Source organism: Gigantopelta aegis, chromosome 13 (assembly GCF_016097555.1).
Source record: "Gigantopelta aegis isolate Gae_Host chromosome 13, Gae_host_genome, whole genome shotgun sequence".
NCBI classification, from domain to species: Eukaryota; Metazoa; Mollusca; class Gastropoda; order Neomphalida; family Peltospiridae; genus Gigantopelta; species Gigantopelta aegis.
Genome location: NC_054711.1, coordinates 18916506 through 18935466, shown reverse-complemented (window position 1 = coordinate 18935466; position 18961 = coordinate 18916506). Strand labels below are relative to the sequence as shown.

Genomic DNA, 18961 nt, shown 5'->3' with positions numbered 1-18961 from the left:
GATATATCAGTCGTGGTGCACTTACTGGAACAAGAAATAGCCCAATGAGCCCACCGACAGGGATCGATCCTAAACCGACTGCGCATCAAGCGAGCACTTTACCACTGAGCTACATCGCGCCCTAATAAGGTATTCTGGCACAGAAGTCATTCCATCAAGTTCACGATGTCCAGAGTAGACATGAAATATATAGGGCATAAATGAAATCTGATGAGGTTTGCATTTGTTTTCATGCATAGATACATTATTAAAGACATATTTAATAAGTAGATATATAGGCAGGTGCATGTTCAGGAACGTGCATGTATGGGGGGAGGGGAGGGAGGGTCTATACCGAAACGAGAGACGTTTTTAGTTTTGAGTCATGATCGGCTGAAAATGCCTAAAAAAGAAAATGTTCTTGGAGCAGGGGTGTTTCGACACCCCTCTCCCTGCACACGCGCTTGATAGACATACGGGTGCCCCTTTTTTTTTGGGGGGGGGGAGGGGGGGATTGGGATTGCCGGTGGGGTGGGGGTGGCAGGCTACGCATCGATGCATTGTGACAACCCTAGCGCATTTGGATGCCGTTTCGTTTACGGAAGCTTCGCTATGTTACTGACTCTGTGTTTGCGCGTTGTAGGCCTAATCTGGCAGTCCTCCTACAGACGGAGATGGAACCAGATAATTGTCAGGGCCAAAATCAGGTATTCATTGTAGAAAAAGAAATTATCAGTGAGTCATGGCTGGAACTGAACCATCATGATTGTATCGCGACATGAACTTTTGGATTTGGATTTGCGCAGAAAGACAGTATTGAATCAGGGGTCGATTTTGGCTGAAATTCCTTTCCGATATTTGGACCGGACAAACTACAAATTACAAATTGCCGGGACGACAGACATTAGAATCCCCCGTCCCGTGATGATGTTGACCGGCTGCTGATAGAATAGATTATAATGAAAAATTCGTAGTTAGTCGTTTTGTACAGTAATTTGTGAATGGCGTTTAGAGCATATTTGCAAATGTGAGAACTTACAAATGTATTGATACTATAAAATGTTTAGGTGTATTGGCGATAAAACGATGGAACAGGCTATGATTATACTACGCGTAATAGGGCCTACGTAAATTTATCAAAATATAATAGTGGTGCTCTCAACGTTAAGGTGGAACATTATTAACCTACGGAAACACTTCCTCTATCGGCCATCTTGGGAAGTACTTCCTGAATCACCGGTTCCATAAACAGTTTTAAAACTTCTTCTGCGTTAAGAATATTAATCGTTTCGTTAGGCCACAGTCATGGCTAACCGACTTCCAGCCGTTGTTATTGACAATGGCACTGGGTAAGTGTGCATATAACGCGATGTTTGAATTGCAATATTGGTGAATAATTTGGAGGGGTGTGTCGTGGGTCAGTCATTCAACTGAGTCAAAAGAAATGGCATCGATCACAGGGGCGGATCCAGGAAATATTTTGCGGCGACACTAACGGGAAAAGGGCGCATAAACCAACTCCTAAAAATGGTTCCCCAATGAAAAAAAAAAAAAGAAGGAAAGAAAGGGGGCTCTTGACTATTTTAAGGGGGTGGGTCCCATGAATCCACCTTTGAATAATATTCTGAATCAATGATAACATTACGGTTCCTGGATGAACTTTACACTAATACAAGGGTGAAGATATCATGGAAAGAGTTCAACCCGTACCCCTCTATATCAAGGCTCTAAAGACTAACCCTAACCGCTAACCCTAAAACTAACCTTACCATTGAAAGTGGGGTATGAGTCAAACTCATGCCAATATCACTATATTCACAAAATATTAATTTTCAAAGCTAGATATTATAATAAAAGAAATCTTCCAATATTCTGCCATGAATTATTCAACATTGAAAGTTGAAGTAATTTTAGTGAAATCCATTCCATGTATGCATATGGGTACAAGCAATTCAGGCGAATGGTCTGCTGACTGAATTTGATTGATTTAGTACACTATCCCCGTTGATTGGCTCATTAAGCTATTTCTCATTTTAGCCAATGCACCACGACTGGTATATCAAAGGCCGATTAAGCTATTTCTCATTTTAGCCAATGCACCACGACTGGTATATCAAAGGCCGTGGGTTAGTACATATATAAAATATCCCTTGCTACTAATTAATGGTAAAAATGTAGCGATTTTACTCTCTAAGACTATATATGTCAAAATTACCAAATGTTTGACATCAAATAGTCACGGGGCGAGACGTAGCCCAGTGGTAAAGCACTCGCTGGATGCGCAGGATCAATCTCTGTCATTGGTGCATATAAAAGACCCCTTGCTGCTAATCGAAAAGAGTAGCCCATGAAGTGGCAACACCGGGTTTCCTCCCTCAATATCTGTGTGGTCATTAACCATATGCTCAACGCCATTATAACCTTAAATAAAATGTGTCAAGTGCGTTGTTAAATAAACCATTTCCTTTCTTCCTTCCAATAGCCGATGATTAATAAATCAATGTGCTCTGGTGATGTTATTAACCAAAACAAACTTTAACTGTTAGGCTAGCAATCTGTCAACTGTATTCAGTTGATTTACATCTATAGACACATTTATGAGCTCTACCGGTAGGTACTGGTTTCGGATCCCAGTCGAGACATGGGATTTTTAATCCAGATACCGACTCCAAACCCTGAGTGAGTGCTCCGCAAGGCTCAATGGGTAGGTGTAAACCACTTGCACTGACCAGTGATCCATAACTGGTTCAACAAAGCATGGTTTATGCTGTCTTGCCTGTGGGAAGCGCAAATAAAAGATTGCTGGCTTCCTGTCATAAAAGAGTAGCCTATGTGGCAACAGCGGGTTTCCTCTAAAAAACAGTGTCATAATGACCATATGTTTGATGTCCAATAGCCAATGATAAGATAAAAAATCAATGTGCTCTAGTGGCGTCATTAAATAAAACAAATTTTACTTTCATTTATGAGCTCTAGTAGATGAATTAAGGAGTAAAATCATCTGTTACAGTTACACAAAGATGGGGTTCGCGGGTAACACAGAGCCACAATTTATCATGCCGTCGGCCATTGCCATCAAGGAAGCTGCGGGAGTTGGTGAGCAGGCCACACGACGACTCGGGAAGGGTGTCGAAGATTTAGATTTTTACATCGGCGACGAAGCACTAAATCAGCCAGCTTACTCGGTGAAGGTGAGTGAGCAGGGCTTCTAGAATTTTTATAAAATCCACTAGCCATTGGGATCAGTGATTTAAAAAAAATTCTAGCCACAATTAAAAATTCATTAGCCCTACTTTAGTTTAAATTAATACAATTTTACTAAATACTAGTAATAATCGGATATGTCACCTAAAGAGTAAACAGAGCTTAAAAACACTAAGAGTGGGGGTGGGGGCAGGATATTTATATTTACAAAATATGACGTAACTGCAACAATTTGACAAAGAAAAATTCACTAGCCATCGGTCATGGCATTAGTTATTTACTAGCCCAACAATGAATATCACTAGCCATGGGATTGGGGCTACCATAATCTAGAAGCCCTGGTGAGAAAGTAACAAACCAAGGCTCCGTTTTATGAAGCGATCATACAGTTCAGTATCATTATGTGTAAAAGTTTAAAACTCTTGATTGTGTGCAAGAATGGCCCAACTCTACTTTAAAGATTGTGGTTCCACAAAAAGTTTACAGATTTTTTTTTTTATATAAATAAAAAACATACCAGTAAAAAGACATTTTCCTGTAAATTAGATACTGTGGAGTTGGGTCATTATTAAATTCACAGATCATTTATTTGTTAGGAATCCGGCAAATTTTGTTTTGAAAATGTATTAAGAAATACAGTTTACCTTAACTTCCAGAAAACATGAAAATATTCCTCATTTAGTTTTATGGTGAATTAATGATGGAGTATGTTCACAAACTTTAGCTTCAATTCATATTTTATTTTGTACATGAATTGTGTTTGATTTTCTCAGTGGCCAATTCGACATGGTATTGTGGAAGACTGGGATCTGATGGAGAGATTTATCGAGCAGGCCATCTTTAAATATCTACGAGCAGAGCCAGAGGATCACTACTTCTTACTGGTTTGTCACACTTACCTAATCACTACTTCTTACTGGTTTGTCACACTTACCTGATCACTACTTCATACTGGTTTGTCACACTTACCTGATCACTACTTCTTACTGGTTTGTCACTTACCTAATCACTACTTCTTACTGGTTTGTCACACTTACCTGATCACTACTTCATACTGGTTTGTCACACTTACCTGATCACTACTTCTTACTGGTTTGTCACACTTACCTGATCACTACTTCTTACTGGTTTGTCACACTTACCTGATCACTACTTCTTACTGGTTTGTCACACTTACCTGATCACTACTTCTTACTGGTTAGTCACTCCTACTGATCACTACTTCTTACTGGTTTGTCACTCCTACCTGATCACCACTTCTTACTGGTTTGTCACTCCTACCTGATCACTACTTCTTACTGGTTTGTCACTCCTACCTGATCACTACTTCTTACTGGTTAGTCACTCCTACCTGATCACCACTTCTTACTGGTTTGTCACACTTACCTGATCACCACTTCTTACTGGTTTGTCACACTTACCTGATCACTACTTCTTACTGGTTTGTCACTCCTACTGATCACTACTTCTTACTGGTTTGTCACACTTACCTGATCACCACTTCTTACTGGTTTGTCACACTTACCTGATCACCACTTCTTACTGGTTTGTCACACTTACCTGATCACCACTTCTTACTGGTTTGTCACACTTACCTGATCACCACTTCTTACTGGTTTGTCACACTTACCTGATCACCACTTCTTACTGGTTTGTCACACTTACCTGATCACCACTACTTACTGGTTTGTCACACTTACCTGATCACTACTTACTGGTCTGTCACACTTACCTGATCACTACTTCTTACTGGTTTGTCACACTTACCTGATCACTACTTCTTACTGGTTTGTCACTCTTACCTGATCACTACTTCTTACTGGTTTGTCACACTTACCTGATCACTACTTCTTACTGGTTTGTCACACTTACCTGATCACTACTTCTTACTGGTTAGTCACTCCTACCTGATCACTACTTCTTACTGGTTTGTCACTCCTACCTGATCACCACTTCTTACTGGTTAGTCACTCCTACCTGATCACTACTTCTTACTGGTTTGTCACACTTACCTGATCACTACTTCTTACTGGTTAGTCACTCCTACCTGATCACCACTTCTTACTGGTTAGTCACTCCTACCTGATCACTACTTCTTACTGGTTAGTCACTCCTACCTGATCACCACTTCTTACTGGTTTGTCACACTTACCTGATCACTACTTCTTACTGGTTTGTCACACTTGCCTGATCACCACTTCTTACTGGTTTGTCACACTTACCTGATGATCACCACTTCTTACTGGTTTGTCACACTTGCCTGATCACCACTTCATACTGGTTTGTCACTCTTACCTGATCACCACTTCTTACTGGTTTGTCACACTTACCTGATCACCACTTCTTACTGGTTTGTCACACTTACCTGATCGCCACTTCTTACTGGTTTGTCACACTTACCTGATCACCACTTTGGTTTTCCTTACAAATATACTTCCGCTTACAGAGATTGTCACTATTCTGATAGTAAAGAAATTTGTAAACCGGCTCGAAAACATTATTGATGTAAAACAGTTGCTGAGGAATCATGATACAACAAATTTAAACCTTATTTTCTCTTGATGACAACTTCATCACTGTATACTTAAGCAGTGATGAGTGTGTCAATAATTGTGGGTACCAGTGTTTCTGCCAGAAAGAAATCTTTGGGTATGGCGCTATGAAATTTGAATATTTACACCGTGTGTGCTGAATGTGATATGGGGTACATGGGGGTCTCCCCTAGAAAGAAAAAGGTTTAGGGTTAGGATTAAGAAAATCATACAGTAATGATAAAGAGTCATTAATTTTGTTAAAAGGTTAACTTAAAAAAATAAAATCTGTAAAACATTTGGGTATGGCACCATACCCATTTTACCCTCTGACAGAAACCCAAGCCGTACAGGTGACTCAGGGCTAGCTTTGGATGATCACAACATTTGGCCAAATTATCCAAAAAATGAGGTGTGTTTTTTTTTAATTGTAATTTAATTGAATTTTTGTTGGAAAATATCTATACAGCCATCTTCCAACAAGATATCTTTTAAATTACAAAAAAAAATTATTATGCAAATTCAAATTAAATTTACCAATTGTTCTTAGAAGTTGCAAGTGTCAGAGCTAGCCCTGGTGTTATGACTGTCTAAACATACAGAGATGCCAACCATTACGAATTTGTCGGAATCATTACAAATTTAGTGCATAGATTACGCTGTTACGACGATTGTCTTGTTCGAAATTCAGATTTTTAGAAAGAAAATTGTAATTTTACGTATTTGGTGTCGGATCGTATTTTGAAAGGCACAAATGTTGTTAACACTTTAGAAATGGAACATTTTCCCTCTTCACCATCAACAATTGTTTTCTGTCTTGTTCTTTAAACCTAAATGGATTCCGAATAGCAAGCATGGCGATATAGAATAAACCAGTCAAGCAATCAGTCTTCCAAACAGCCGGGATGTTTGCTGATTAGGTACGGCCTTGAACTTGACTTTTCCAAAATGTCAGGGCGAGACGTAGCCCTGTGGTAAAGCGCTCTCTCGATGCACGGTCGGTCTGGGATCGATTCCCGTCGGTGAGCCCATTGGGCTATTTTTCATTCCAGCCAGTGCATCACGACTGGTATATCAAAGGCCGTGGTATGTACTACCCTGTCTGTGGGATGGTGCATATAAAAGATCCCTTGAAGTGGTGACAGCAGGTTTTCTCTCTCAATACCGGTGTGGTCCTTAACCATATGTCTAATGCCATATAACCGTTAATGAAATGTGTTGAGTGCGTTGTTAAATAGAACATTTCTTTCTTTTTTACCAAAATGTTGAAAAATGCGCTCCTGAGCAATCACTGATAACATTCCTATTTTGGGGGGTGGGCCTGGATTCCTGTGACACTCCAACTGGGGTTGGCATCTCTGAACATATTTATTGCTGTAAAAATAACTAGTTTTGGGATTGGTCAACAGGCTGACACCTATGTGATTGTTACAGTCAGTTTCAGGTTTCATTATACTTCGTCTACATTTCAGACTGAACCTCCACTCAACACACCAGAAAACCGCGAGTACACAGCAGAGATAATGTTTGAATCTTTTAACGTCCCCGGTCTCTATATCGCTGTACAGGTGAGTGTATGGGGCCACTATCTTTGATAGTGCAGGGTGAGAGTTTTTTTTATAGTTAGAAAGATGTAAAGACACTTCACTTCTGTCATACTGCTACGAGTTAATAGTCATTGTTTTCCCTAGCTTGTTTTACTAGGGTGCCTCAATAGTCTGACACCATTTTACCTTAATCAGTGCCATACTTCCCTGAGATTAAACTAGCCTTTTTCAATAATTAATTCTAAAATTGCCTTGATAAAACACTCTTAAAATGCATTATTAATTAATAAAGTAACCTTGTTATTTACTTTGCCATTCATTTATTAAAGCATGCACATTAATTACATTTATTTTCATTTCAATAAATATTTTGTCTTTTAGTAAAAGAAAGGGTTCTGAAAATGGTTAGTCTACTATGCCCTGCCAAATTTTAATGGAAAACACTAGGTGTCATTTAAACATTCCTTTCTTTTTCTAATAAAAGCATTGATTTAAGAAAATTGGCTATATAACCAGTCAACAAGTTACATAAGAAGAGAAGACCATAATCTATAGGTTACAGGGGCAAGACGTAGCTCAGTGGCAAAGTGTTCGCTTGATGCGCGATCGGTTTGGGATCGATCCCCATCAGTGGACCCATTGGACTATTTCTCGCTTCAGCCAGTGCACCATGACTGGTACATCAAAGGCCGTGGTATGTGCTATCCTATCTATGGGATGGTACATATAAATGATCCCTTGCTGCCAATCGAAAAAAGAGTAGCCCATGAAGTGGCGACAACGGGTTTCCTTCTTCAATATCTGTGTGGTCTTTAACCATATGTCTGACACCATATAAGTGTAAATAAAATGTGGTGAGTGCATCGTTAAATGAAACATTTCCTTCCTATTGGTTAAAATGGATAGTACAAAGTATAGGTAAGCTTTTACAGTTAGCGGAAAGATGTTCGGCCACCACACTAATTTCTTTCTTACTACTATGAACTAAGAGTCACACGTTTAAACAATGTGCTGATGTGTCATTAAGAAACATTTTATTACAAATTTCATGTTATTATTAAATAATGTGCTGGGGTGCCATTCAACTAATTTACCTTTCCTGATTAAACGTCTTTCATTATGTTAGGTTCATTAGGCAGACGTTAAACTATGTACTGATGTATCATTATACATGTACATTCCTTTCTTGTCGTAAAAATTCACTTTCCATTAGAATCATTGAAGGGACAGTCCAGATTTCACAAGGTTCCATTGTAAAATATGTCCGACCAATAGAGCCTTTTTGATGCCGTAACATACAATTTAAATATATTTTCTTATTTAAAATATCAGTGTCTGTATTTACAAGGTGCAGGGATGTGAGAGCTACACGGAAACGCTTTTCCATTTCGTTTAAAAAAAACCCAAAACATGATGTTCAGTACTGTTGACCACACAAGATTCATTTGCATGTTTATGATGTGTGCCTTATATTATAAGTTATAACCAGTTTAGATTTGTTAGAATTGAATGCAATTTTTGGCAGGTCCAGGGGTTGCAAATTGTTTTTCTTCAGGGGCCCTTGAGCGGCACCTGGACCCCGGCCGCAGTAAGCTTTTTTGTTCCAGCCCCTCTCACATCCATGAATGTGTTTGTTGTTATCTTAATGCTTGTAGTAGCCCAAACAGGATTTTACTTACCAATAATTTTGTACGTGTACGAAAAAATAAATTAAAGTAAAAACTGAGTGCTACAAACATTAGTATACGACCGCAAACACATTCAATATATACAGCCAATGGTATTCTAAAATTCTAAACAAGAAAATGTATTTAGTATGAAATAGTAGTCGCCAACAAGGCTCTGTTATCGCAAACATCTTAGAGTGTCTGCAGACTGAGGGCTGTCCCTTTAAGGAAAGATTAAGCGATGTGCTGGGGTTTGTTAAACACCTACATAGACATGCATTAGCCACTGACTACACAGTGATATGAATCGGTTAACTGTCATTTACTTATTTCAGGCTGTTCTTGCTTTAGCTGCGTCGTGGACGTCTCGTCAAGTTGGGGACCGAACTCTGACGGGGACGGTCATAGATTCTGGAGACGGCGTTACCCATGTTATTCCAGTGGTATGTATTATGGCTTCACCACACAATTCACTTTTCTATCCATTTCCCCATGATAGATTTTTACCAGACTCTTTGCAGTTTATACAGTATGGAAATCTCCTTGAACAGTCTAATGGGGTATAGCAGGATTTATCCTATAACTTCCCCATGATATCCATGTCGAAACCCAGGGCTGGCCATATACTAAAATTTTCAATTTTCCGCCGGGCAAGTAACTCTTAAATTTCACTTCCCCACAAAAAAATGAACTTGTCCCAAAATGCAAGCAGTTTAAATTAAAATTTAATCTGTACATGTCAAACCGTTTTACATCATACAAAGCACTTGTAAGCCCTGTGTTACTAAATATTCCCTTAATTTGTGAATGTAAATTTAAAAAAAAAAATGAATCGGAATGAAGGAAAATTGAAGTTTATGCTTTTTTTGTTTAAACTTTAACCCTTTATTTTAGAATGATCATCAAAAATATGCTACTTTTAATTTATGATTTCATAGTGAATAACATTAATTTCAGGGTGGGGTTTTTTTTTTGGGGGGGGGGGGGGGTACAAGTGTACCGAAGATATTTTTTTAAAATATTAAATACATGTAATAAAAAAGTATACCCCGAAGATTTTTCAGGATGAATTTTACTTGTAGAATGCAGGACATTGCATTTTAGGACATTTATTTTTCAAATTTTTCAGTGGGGAGAATACCCTTGGTTTTGCTTCCACTCTTCCCTGGGATATCTTGTAAATAGGTAATCTGTAAATTTAAAAATAACAAAAGAAAATAATCATTGCTTCATAATGTGGGTGCACCATAAAATATGTCCTATATCCCAGTGTCCTTTGGGAAACACTACTGTTATAGGTGAACAGTAGTCGTAAAAAATCTAAAGTTCTGTATATACTTTGTTTATTTATCCAGTAGAGAACTCTATTCACTGGCATTATAACATAAAACTATTTGACTGAATTTTAAATGTTATTTTATCTACAGGCGGAAGGCTACGTGATCGGCAGCTGTATCAAACACATTCCAATCGCCGGCCGTGACATCACGTATTTCATCCAGCAGCTGTTGAGAGACCGTGAGGTGGGAATCCCTCCAGAACAGTCCCTCGAGACTGCTAAAGCTATCAAGGTAGGTAACTCCTTACTCTCCACGGACCGCGCGAGGCATAGCCCAGTGGTAGCACGGTCGGTTTGGGATTGATCCCCATCAGTGGGCCCATGGCACTATTTCTCACTCCAGCCAGTGCACAATGACTGGTACATCAAATGCCGTGGTATGTGCTATCCTGTCTATGGGATGGTGCATATAAAATATCCCATGCTGCTAACTGAAAAGAGTAGCCCATGAAGTGGTGACAGTGGGTTTCCACCCTCAATATCTGTGTGGTCCTTAACCATATGCCCGACGCCATATAACTAAATAAAATGTGTTGAGTGCATCATTAAATAAACATTTCCTTCCTTTCTTACTCTCCATATTGTACTTAACATGCTGCAGTGTTACATTTTTTACTATTGATAGAGTAGGGTTATAAATATCATATTTAACACACCATAGTGTATGGCTCCTTTTACTATTGATAGAGTAGGGTTATAAATATCATATTTAACACACCATAGTGTATGGCTCCTTTTACTATTGGTAGAGTAGGATTATAAATATCATATTTAACACACCATAGTGTATGGCTCTTTTTACTATTGATAGAGTAGGGTTATAAATATCATATTTAACACACCATAGTGTATGGCTCTTTTTACTATTGATAGAGTAGGGTTATAAATATCATATTTAACACACCATAGTGTATGGCTCTTTTTACTATTGATAGAGTAGGGTTATAAATCATATTTAACACACCATAGTGTATCGCTCTCTTTTACTATTGATAGAGTAGGGCAATAAATAATTGATAACAATTTCAAGACAACTGGCTTCTTCTAGGTGATGACCAGGTCACCAATGCCATACAACCAATGAAAAAAACAGCACAATAGAAATGGATTACATTGTGACATATAGTTAACCTGACAATCATGGGTCAAGTTAGCTATGTGTGCAAGGGCTGTATGTAACGTTTAGTTGATACAGATGTTAAAATTTGCTTAAAACCTGTTTTTTGAGGGTATGTAAGAAATAGAATACTACACTTGTGTCCGTTAGATACCATTTATCTCACAACTTGTTAACTCATAAAATAAATGATATCTAACGGCCACTCATGCAGTATTCTCTATAATACACCCTGCTGTATGGTAGTCGTTACTATATTTAACTCTCTTTTTTTTTTTCTATTGACCGACATGTATACATATGTAGTATTGAGAAGATAGTATGTTAGACACCAAATAGCTGTAGTTTAAAATGTACTGCTATGTCATTAAACAAATGTTTCTTTTCTTTCTCCTGTAGGAGAAGTTCAGCTACGTGTGTCCGGATATTGCGAAGGAGTTTGCCAAGTACGACCAGGACCCGGGAAAGTGGATGAAGAAGTACGAGAGTATCAATGCCATCACTAAACAGATTTTCTCCGTAGACGTCGGCTACGAGCGATTTCTCGGACCAGAGATCTTCTTCCATCCAGAGGTATGTGTAAAATGTGTGGTCTGTGATAGACAACATAACATTCCTGCACCTTCGTTTTCATTCCATACTCAATAAATTTAACATATATTATCATTATATATTATCCATAGTCGTTGGCTACAAACAATTTCTTGGACCAGAGATTTTCTTCCATCCAGAGACATGTGGAGGTCGATAACAGGACATTCCTGCACTACTATTTTCATTTCGTACTTAATAAATATAACATATATTATCATAATATATTATCAGGGGTGGGAATTCTCTTTGGATCAGCTGTTTGCCTCTCATGGAACATTGCGATTCCTCTCATTTTAATCGTCCTTTCCTCCAAAATGTGTCAGATGGTGTAGATTTTAACCTAGGATTTCTAGAATTTCCGGGACCCCTCTAAATTTCCTCTTGTTTACAGTTCACCGATTCCCACCCCTAATTATCCATAGTCCTTGGCTACGATAAATTTCTCGGACCAGAGATTTTCTTCCATGTAGAGATATGTGCAAACAGTGTGACTGGAGGTCGATAACAGGACATTCCTGCACCACCATTTTCATTTCGTACTCAATAAATATAACATATCAGGGCTCAATAGGCTGGCAAATTTTATTTTGAATTGGCGAAATAATTTCATGAAAAAATCTATATTTTGTTAAATAAAACCCAGATTTCTGCAGTTTTTGAAGTTTGATAGATCATCTGGCGAAATTATCAGTGGACCCAGAGCTAGCCCTGTATTCCTGCCCAAATCAAAAGTTTACATAATTCACTCAAACTATTGTATGAATATAAACATAAAATAATTGCTCTTCTGACTGGACGGCAGGAAAAAAAATAATGTATCTTGTTGTGATGCTGACTGGCAAAAAAACGGTTCGGGGGGCAGTATTTCTTCCCAATGTTCAAGATTAATGGTATCCTGATAGATGCAGCAAATCATTTTACCGAATTCCATTTGATTGCGAATTTCACGTATTCCACGATTTTGATTGCGGCATAGCAATAGACTGGGAACGAGAACTGCGTCGTCCAAGTTTGTTACGATGTTATTTGTGACTTCCATTAAAGTGGTATACTAAATTCTCAGGTGGGATTCCAGATTTTGAAATGTTAGTATCCAACTGGGATACTGCCCAATTTTTTTATCTCGAACACTGCGTCCCTTGCATATTTTCATTTCATTGTTTTTTTTTAATAGTACAATTTTTGAATGGTATTTTCTTCCCACATAGTCAGATGCTTTGATAATATGCAAAGAAAACACTTTTATTTTAGTAGTTATTTAGCATTAAAAAATTTCCAGCCTCCTGAAAATGGAATCAATACACACCCAGTTCAGTGATATTGTAGGAGGATGCAAAGTGACATTGTTCGAATATTGACATCATTCAGATTTTAAAATAGCTATAATGTTAGATATGGAATATGGTTCTTATAGGTTAACTTCGGTACAGCTCTCGCCTGATGCATGATTGATCTAGGATCAATCCCCGTCGGTGGGCCCATTGGGATATTTCTCGTTCCAGCCAGTGCTCCACAACCGGTGTAAGAAAGGCCGTGGTATGTACTATCCTGTCTGTGGGATGGTGCATATAAAAGATCCCTTGCTGCTAACTGGAAAGAGTAGCCTATGAAGTGGCGACAGCGGCTTTCCTCTCAATATCTGTGTGGTCCTTAACCATATGTCCGACACCATAATGCGTAAATAAAATGTGTTGAGTGTGTCGTTAAATAAAACATTTCCTTTCCTTCCTATTGTAAAAAAACCTTTACTTTCATTTCCAGATTGCCAATCCTGACTTCACAAATTATTTCTCAATCATTCAGTATTAAATATTTTACCATTATTGTTTTCCCATCCCGACTTAACCTAGTCTTTCCAAATCATTCTATATTTGTCTTTTCTTTCACCTTCAGTTTTCACATCCCAAATTCACCTAGTCTTTCCAAATTATTCTATATTTGTCTTTTCTTTCACTTCCAGTTTGCCAATCCTGACTTCACAGTGCCAATTTCAGACATTGTCGGTGACGTCATTCAGAACTGTCCGATAGATGTACGGCGTGGATTGTATAAAGTGAGCAACCGTGTTATAAGGAATATCAACAGAGTGCACGTCCAGTGTTTGAGACTGTCCCGAAAAACCCCTACTTAACAATAATACATGCACCTTTTTTCTTTGTCAGTTTGAAGTCACACGTCTGATTGATCATCTCATGTCTGGGGGCAGTATTTAGCTCAGTGGCTTGAGGTGCTTGCATTGTAGGATCGAACCACCTCAGTGGATCCATTCAACTGATTGTTGTTTTTTTCCTCGTTCCAACCGGTGCACCACAACTGGTCAAATGCCGTGCTGTGTGCTTTCCTGTCTGTGGGAAAGTACATATAAAAAGATTCCTTGCTATAAATGGAAAACTCTAGCAGGTTTCCTCTCTAAAACTCTGTCAGAGTTACCAAATGTTTGACATCCAATAGCTGATGATTAATGAATGTGCTCTAGTGGTGTCATTAAACAAAACAAATTGATCATCTTTATTATGAAACTTATGACAAATTAACTCTCACAAACAAGATATTCCTATTATGATTTTCCTATTTCATACATGATTTTTTTTTTTTTTTTAATAATTACTTTTTTTTTTTTCTCACAAGCATCAAGAGAATAAATTTTATAATTTTGGTGGTATGAATTTTAATTTACCCTAACAAAGCTGATCTTATTTCGATAATTATAATTTTTCTTCCAATCTCGTATTTACAATAAACCAACCCATACCTGATTAACTTGCTGATGTTTTCTTGCAGAATATTGTTCTGTCAGGAGGATCAACAATGTTCCGAGATTTCGGCCGCAAGTTGCAGCGTGACATTAAGAGGATTGTTGATGCCAGGTTGAAAGTAAGCGAGGAGCTGAGTGGAGGAAGAATCAAGGTAATACAGTGGTTTTATTAGTGGCCAGCTTCTGTTGTTAAAACTGTCGCCTAATTTTCAGTCTTTAATTCCATATCTTGTTGCACTCAATAGATATTTAAAAAATAGTGAACGCTCTATATGACTTGCCTTTGTAGTGTAGTGGTTAAACCAACAGATTTAACCCTTATTGGGTTTGGACACTGGACTTGATGGTGTGGTGGTTAAGATTTAACCCTTATTGGGTTCAGACACTTGACTTGATGGTGTGGTGGTTAAACCAACAAATTTAACCCTTATTGGGTTCAGACACCTGACTTGATGGTGTGGTGGTTAAGATTTAACCCTTATTGGGTTAGGACACCAGACTTGATGGTGTGGTGGTTAAACCAACAAATTTAACCCTTATTGGGTTTGGACACCGGACTTGATGGTGTGGTGGTTAAGATTTAACCCTTATTGGGTTCAGACACCTGACTTGATGGTGTGGTGGTTAAGATTTAACCCTTATTGGGTTCAGACACCAGACTTGATGGTGTGGTGGTTAAACCAACAGATTTAACACTTGGAACTAATGGATTCAGACACAGATACCGACTCCCACCCAGAGAAAGTTTTAACCATCTGGATACTACAGGCAAGATATCTCGCCCAGCATCATGCAAGCTGACTCGCTGTATACTGCTTGCGGTGCATTCACTAATTCATATTTCCCACACGTGACTGATTGGAAGGCAATAAGTGTACTTTTTGTTAATACTTACAAGTTTAAATCTGTTGCTATTTTAACTCTATTTGACCTGTGGGCCTACAATTTGCACTGAAGGTGGCAAGCATCCATATATTAATGTGTGTGAAATACCAAAGTAACAGTCCCCATAATTATTTTTATACATTTCCATATGCAATAGAAAGAAAGAAGTGTTTTATTTAACGACGCACTCAACACATTTTATTTACGGTTAAATGGCGTCAGACATATGGTTAAGGACCACACAGATTTTTTTAGAGGAAACCTGCTGTCGCCACATAGGCTACTCTTTTTACGACAGGCAGCAAGGGATCTTTTATTTGCGCATCCCACAGGCAGGATAGCACAAACCATGGCCTTTGTTGAACCAGTTATGGATCACTGGTCGGTGCAAGTGGTTTACACCTACCCAATGAGCCTTGCGGAGCACTCACTCAGGGTTTGGAGTCGGTATCTAGGTTAAAAATTCCATGCCTCGACTGGGATCCGAACCCAGTACCTACCAGCCTGTAGACCGATGGCCTGCCACGATGCCACCGAGGCCGGTCCATATGCAATAGAGTAAGCAGTGTGTAGTTTTCTGGATATTTTTTTCCAATGCCTTGAAAGATATCAGGGCTCGAAACGGCCTGTGGCCAATTTGCCAAATGCAACCAGTGTCCTGTTTGGGCGACATAACTATTAAAAAGATAATGGCATTAGTCGCCCAAATAATAGTATCTTTTTTAGAGCTATAACAGATGAGCCAATATTAATATTTGTATTCTACATTAAAATCATAATTTGTCAACTTGCATTATTATTTTTGGGGCCACCATATTTGTTAGCAAGTTTCAAACCCTGGATATTGAGCTGATATTTTGTGTTTAGCTTTGTCATGTAGAGTTACAGATCAAGTTTGATTTTCATGGGGATTTGCCCTTTTTAACAGAGATATAGCCCTTGTTGACAGAGTTATAGCCCTTTTTAACAGAGTTATAGCCCTAGAACTTGGGAGATATTAAAATGTGTTGGGGTCCGTCGGAGAAATTGTTTGTTTTAGCAATACTCTCAGATCGCTTGCTTTGTTTGTTTCCAGCCTAAGCCTATAGAATGTACGGTGATCTCCCATCATATGCAGAGATATGCTGTGTGGTTTGGAGGAAGTATGCTAGCATCAACGGTATGTAAAAAACAAAAGTTTGTCTTCTTTAACGACACCACTAGAGCACATAGATTTATTAATCATAAGCTCTCCCATTATATGCACAGATGTGCTGTGTGGTTTGGAGGAAGTATGCTAGCATCAATGGTATGTAAAAAAAAAAAAAAGGTTTGTCTTGGTTAACGACACCACTAGAGCACATTGATTTATCAGTCATAGGCTTTTGGATGTCAAACATTTGGCGATTTTGACATACGGTCTTACAGAAACCCCATGTATTATCCCATTAGTAGCAAGGGATCTCTTAAATTAATTTTCCCACAGACAGGACAGCACATACCACAGTCTTTGATATATACCAGTCATGAGGCATTGGTTGTGACGGTTCCATGTAGTGCCACTGTGGGTACAGTCCTATGATTGTTTGAATCATAGGACTGTACCCACAGTTTAACTCAGGTGAAAACTACAAATTGAGCTTGCTCCCAGCCCTGGTATATTAAAGGATGTGGTATGTGATGTCCTGTGTGTAGGAAAGTGCATATAAAAATACTGTGCTGCTAATTAGTAACCTTAAAAGTTCATACATATTACATAGTTTTAGTTTTTTGGGGCCGTGTGTTTTAAATACATTTATTATTATAATTTATTATGTAAAATCTACTAAAGCTAAATTATATAAATGTATAATTTTCATTTTATTTTTAATATATAAATAATGCATCTTTTTCATTATCCTTATTCTTAATTACAGTGTTTTTTTTAAGTACACTTATTTACTTCTTTTTTTTTCAGCCCGAGTTTTACCAAGTATGTCACACGAAAGCCGACTACGATGAACACGGTCCCAGCATCTGTCGTCACAACCCTGTGTTTGGAACGATGACGTAGACGTCTGTGATGCTGATGTAAACACTCATTTTAACAATCGAACAATTCTCGCAATGTTGTATCAAACTGTCAACATGGTTTCTTATGGAACAAAATGACCGGAAGGAAAAATGAAAGAAATTTGAAATTAAAAAAAAAAAGGCCTTTGTATGCATATATGGGAATTTCACTTTTATTAAGCTTTCCTTTCTATTACTAGCTAAATATTTCACATTCTGATACTGAATTGTGCTGACAATGTGTGGCCTTTTTACGTTAGGTGAGATGAAAATGAAAGAAATTCATTTTTAAAATTAATACATGTATTATCAAATATAGGATTTTATTTTACAGTGCAGGTTTTTTTTGTTTTTGATTTTTTACATGCCAAATACTGAATAGTCCTGTCAATTTTTTTTTATTATTATTAGTTTTATTTTTTTACTGAGGGAATAATTATAAGTAAATGAAAGAATATTCAAAATAGATTCATAGAATATATCCACATACATAATTATGCAAATGGTAATTTATTATGGCCTCTTTCTTCGTACTAGCTAAATATTTCTTATTGCTGCTATCATGTTGTTAAGTCCAGTCATTGTTGTTACTGGAAGAATGAACTGCTAAACATGTTATAAATAAAAGTATACGCAAATACGGTATTCTCTCTTTATTACTAGCCAACTATTCTTCATTGCTTTTATCACACGGTGCTGTTAATTATTTTGTTGCTGAAAGAAAGAATTGAAAGAACTTTAGATTGTACAAGAAATACCCAGCCAACCTATTTCTAATTGTTAGCATTGATTGTTATTATAAAAAGTCAACATTAGTTTGTATTTGTGTAATTCGGTATCAATTTGTATATGCCGAAAAGCTTTTGGTCATGTAACTGTGTTTTATAAAGACACGTGTATATAAGAAAAATATTTTATTATCAATAATACAATGTAGTTTTAGAGGTACATGTTTGTTCATGTTTGGAAATCGCACTAGTTAATGTCTCAAAATTTCAACTTGTCAAGAAAGTATGCTACTAATATGGTGCAGGTGAAAAGATAGATTATAGAGTTAAAAATAATGGACCGTTATAATTGAGGGCATACATTAGATGTACAGGACTAAAGGTTTGAACGAAGATACTGCTAATATCGTCTCTTTTTAAGGCCTGTATAGAAATGACTTAGCCAGAAAGTGTGTGCTATGTTGACAAAGGGAACATGTACCTAGTTTTTATATATTAGTGTGAGGCTTTGATTTACTTCTCGACTGATGACTACCAAATGATTGTAACATACTAGAAATAAACATTTCATATACAAATCTGCA

The 18961-nt window shown here is 37.7% G+C and overlaps 1 protein-coding gene across 1 annotated transcript; it reads left to right on the top strand.

The window, feature by feature from the left end:
* The first annotated feature begins 1184 nt into the window (after positions 1 to 1184).
* Positions 1185 to 18959, top strand: LOC121387384 (actin-related protein 3-A). The gene is made up of 11 exons (XM_041518483.1): positions 1185 to 1328; positions 2990 to 3170; positions 3957 to 4067; positions 7187 to 7282; positions 9264 to 9371; positions 10356 to 10499; positions 11784 to 11957; positions 13939 to 14031; positions 14760 to 14885; positions 16694 to 16777; positions 17555 to 18959. The coding sequence occupies exons 1-11, from the start codon at positions 1285 to 1287 to the stop codon at positions 17648 to 17650; spliced, it is 1257 nt and encodes a 418-aa protein (XP_041374417.1). The 5' UTR covers positions 1185 to 1284; the 3' UTR covers positions 17651 to 18959.
* The last annotated feature ends 2 nt before the right edge of the window (positions 18960 to 18961 follow it).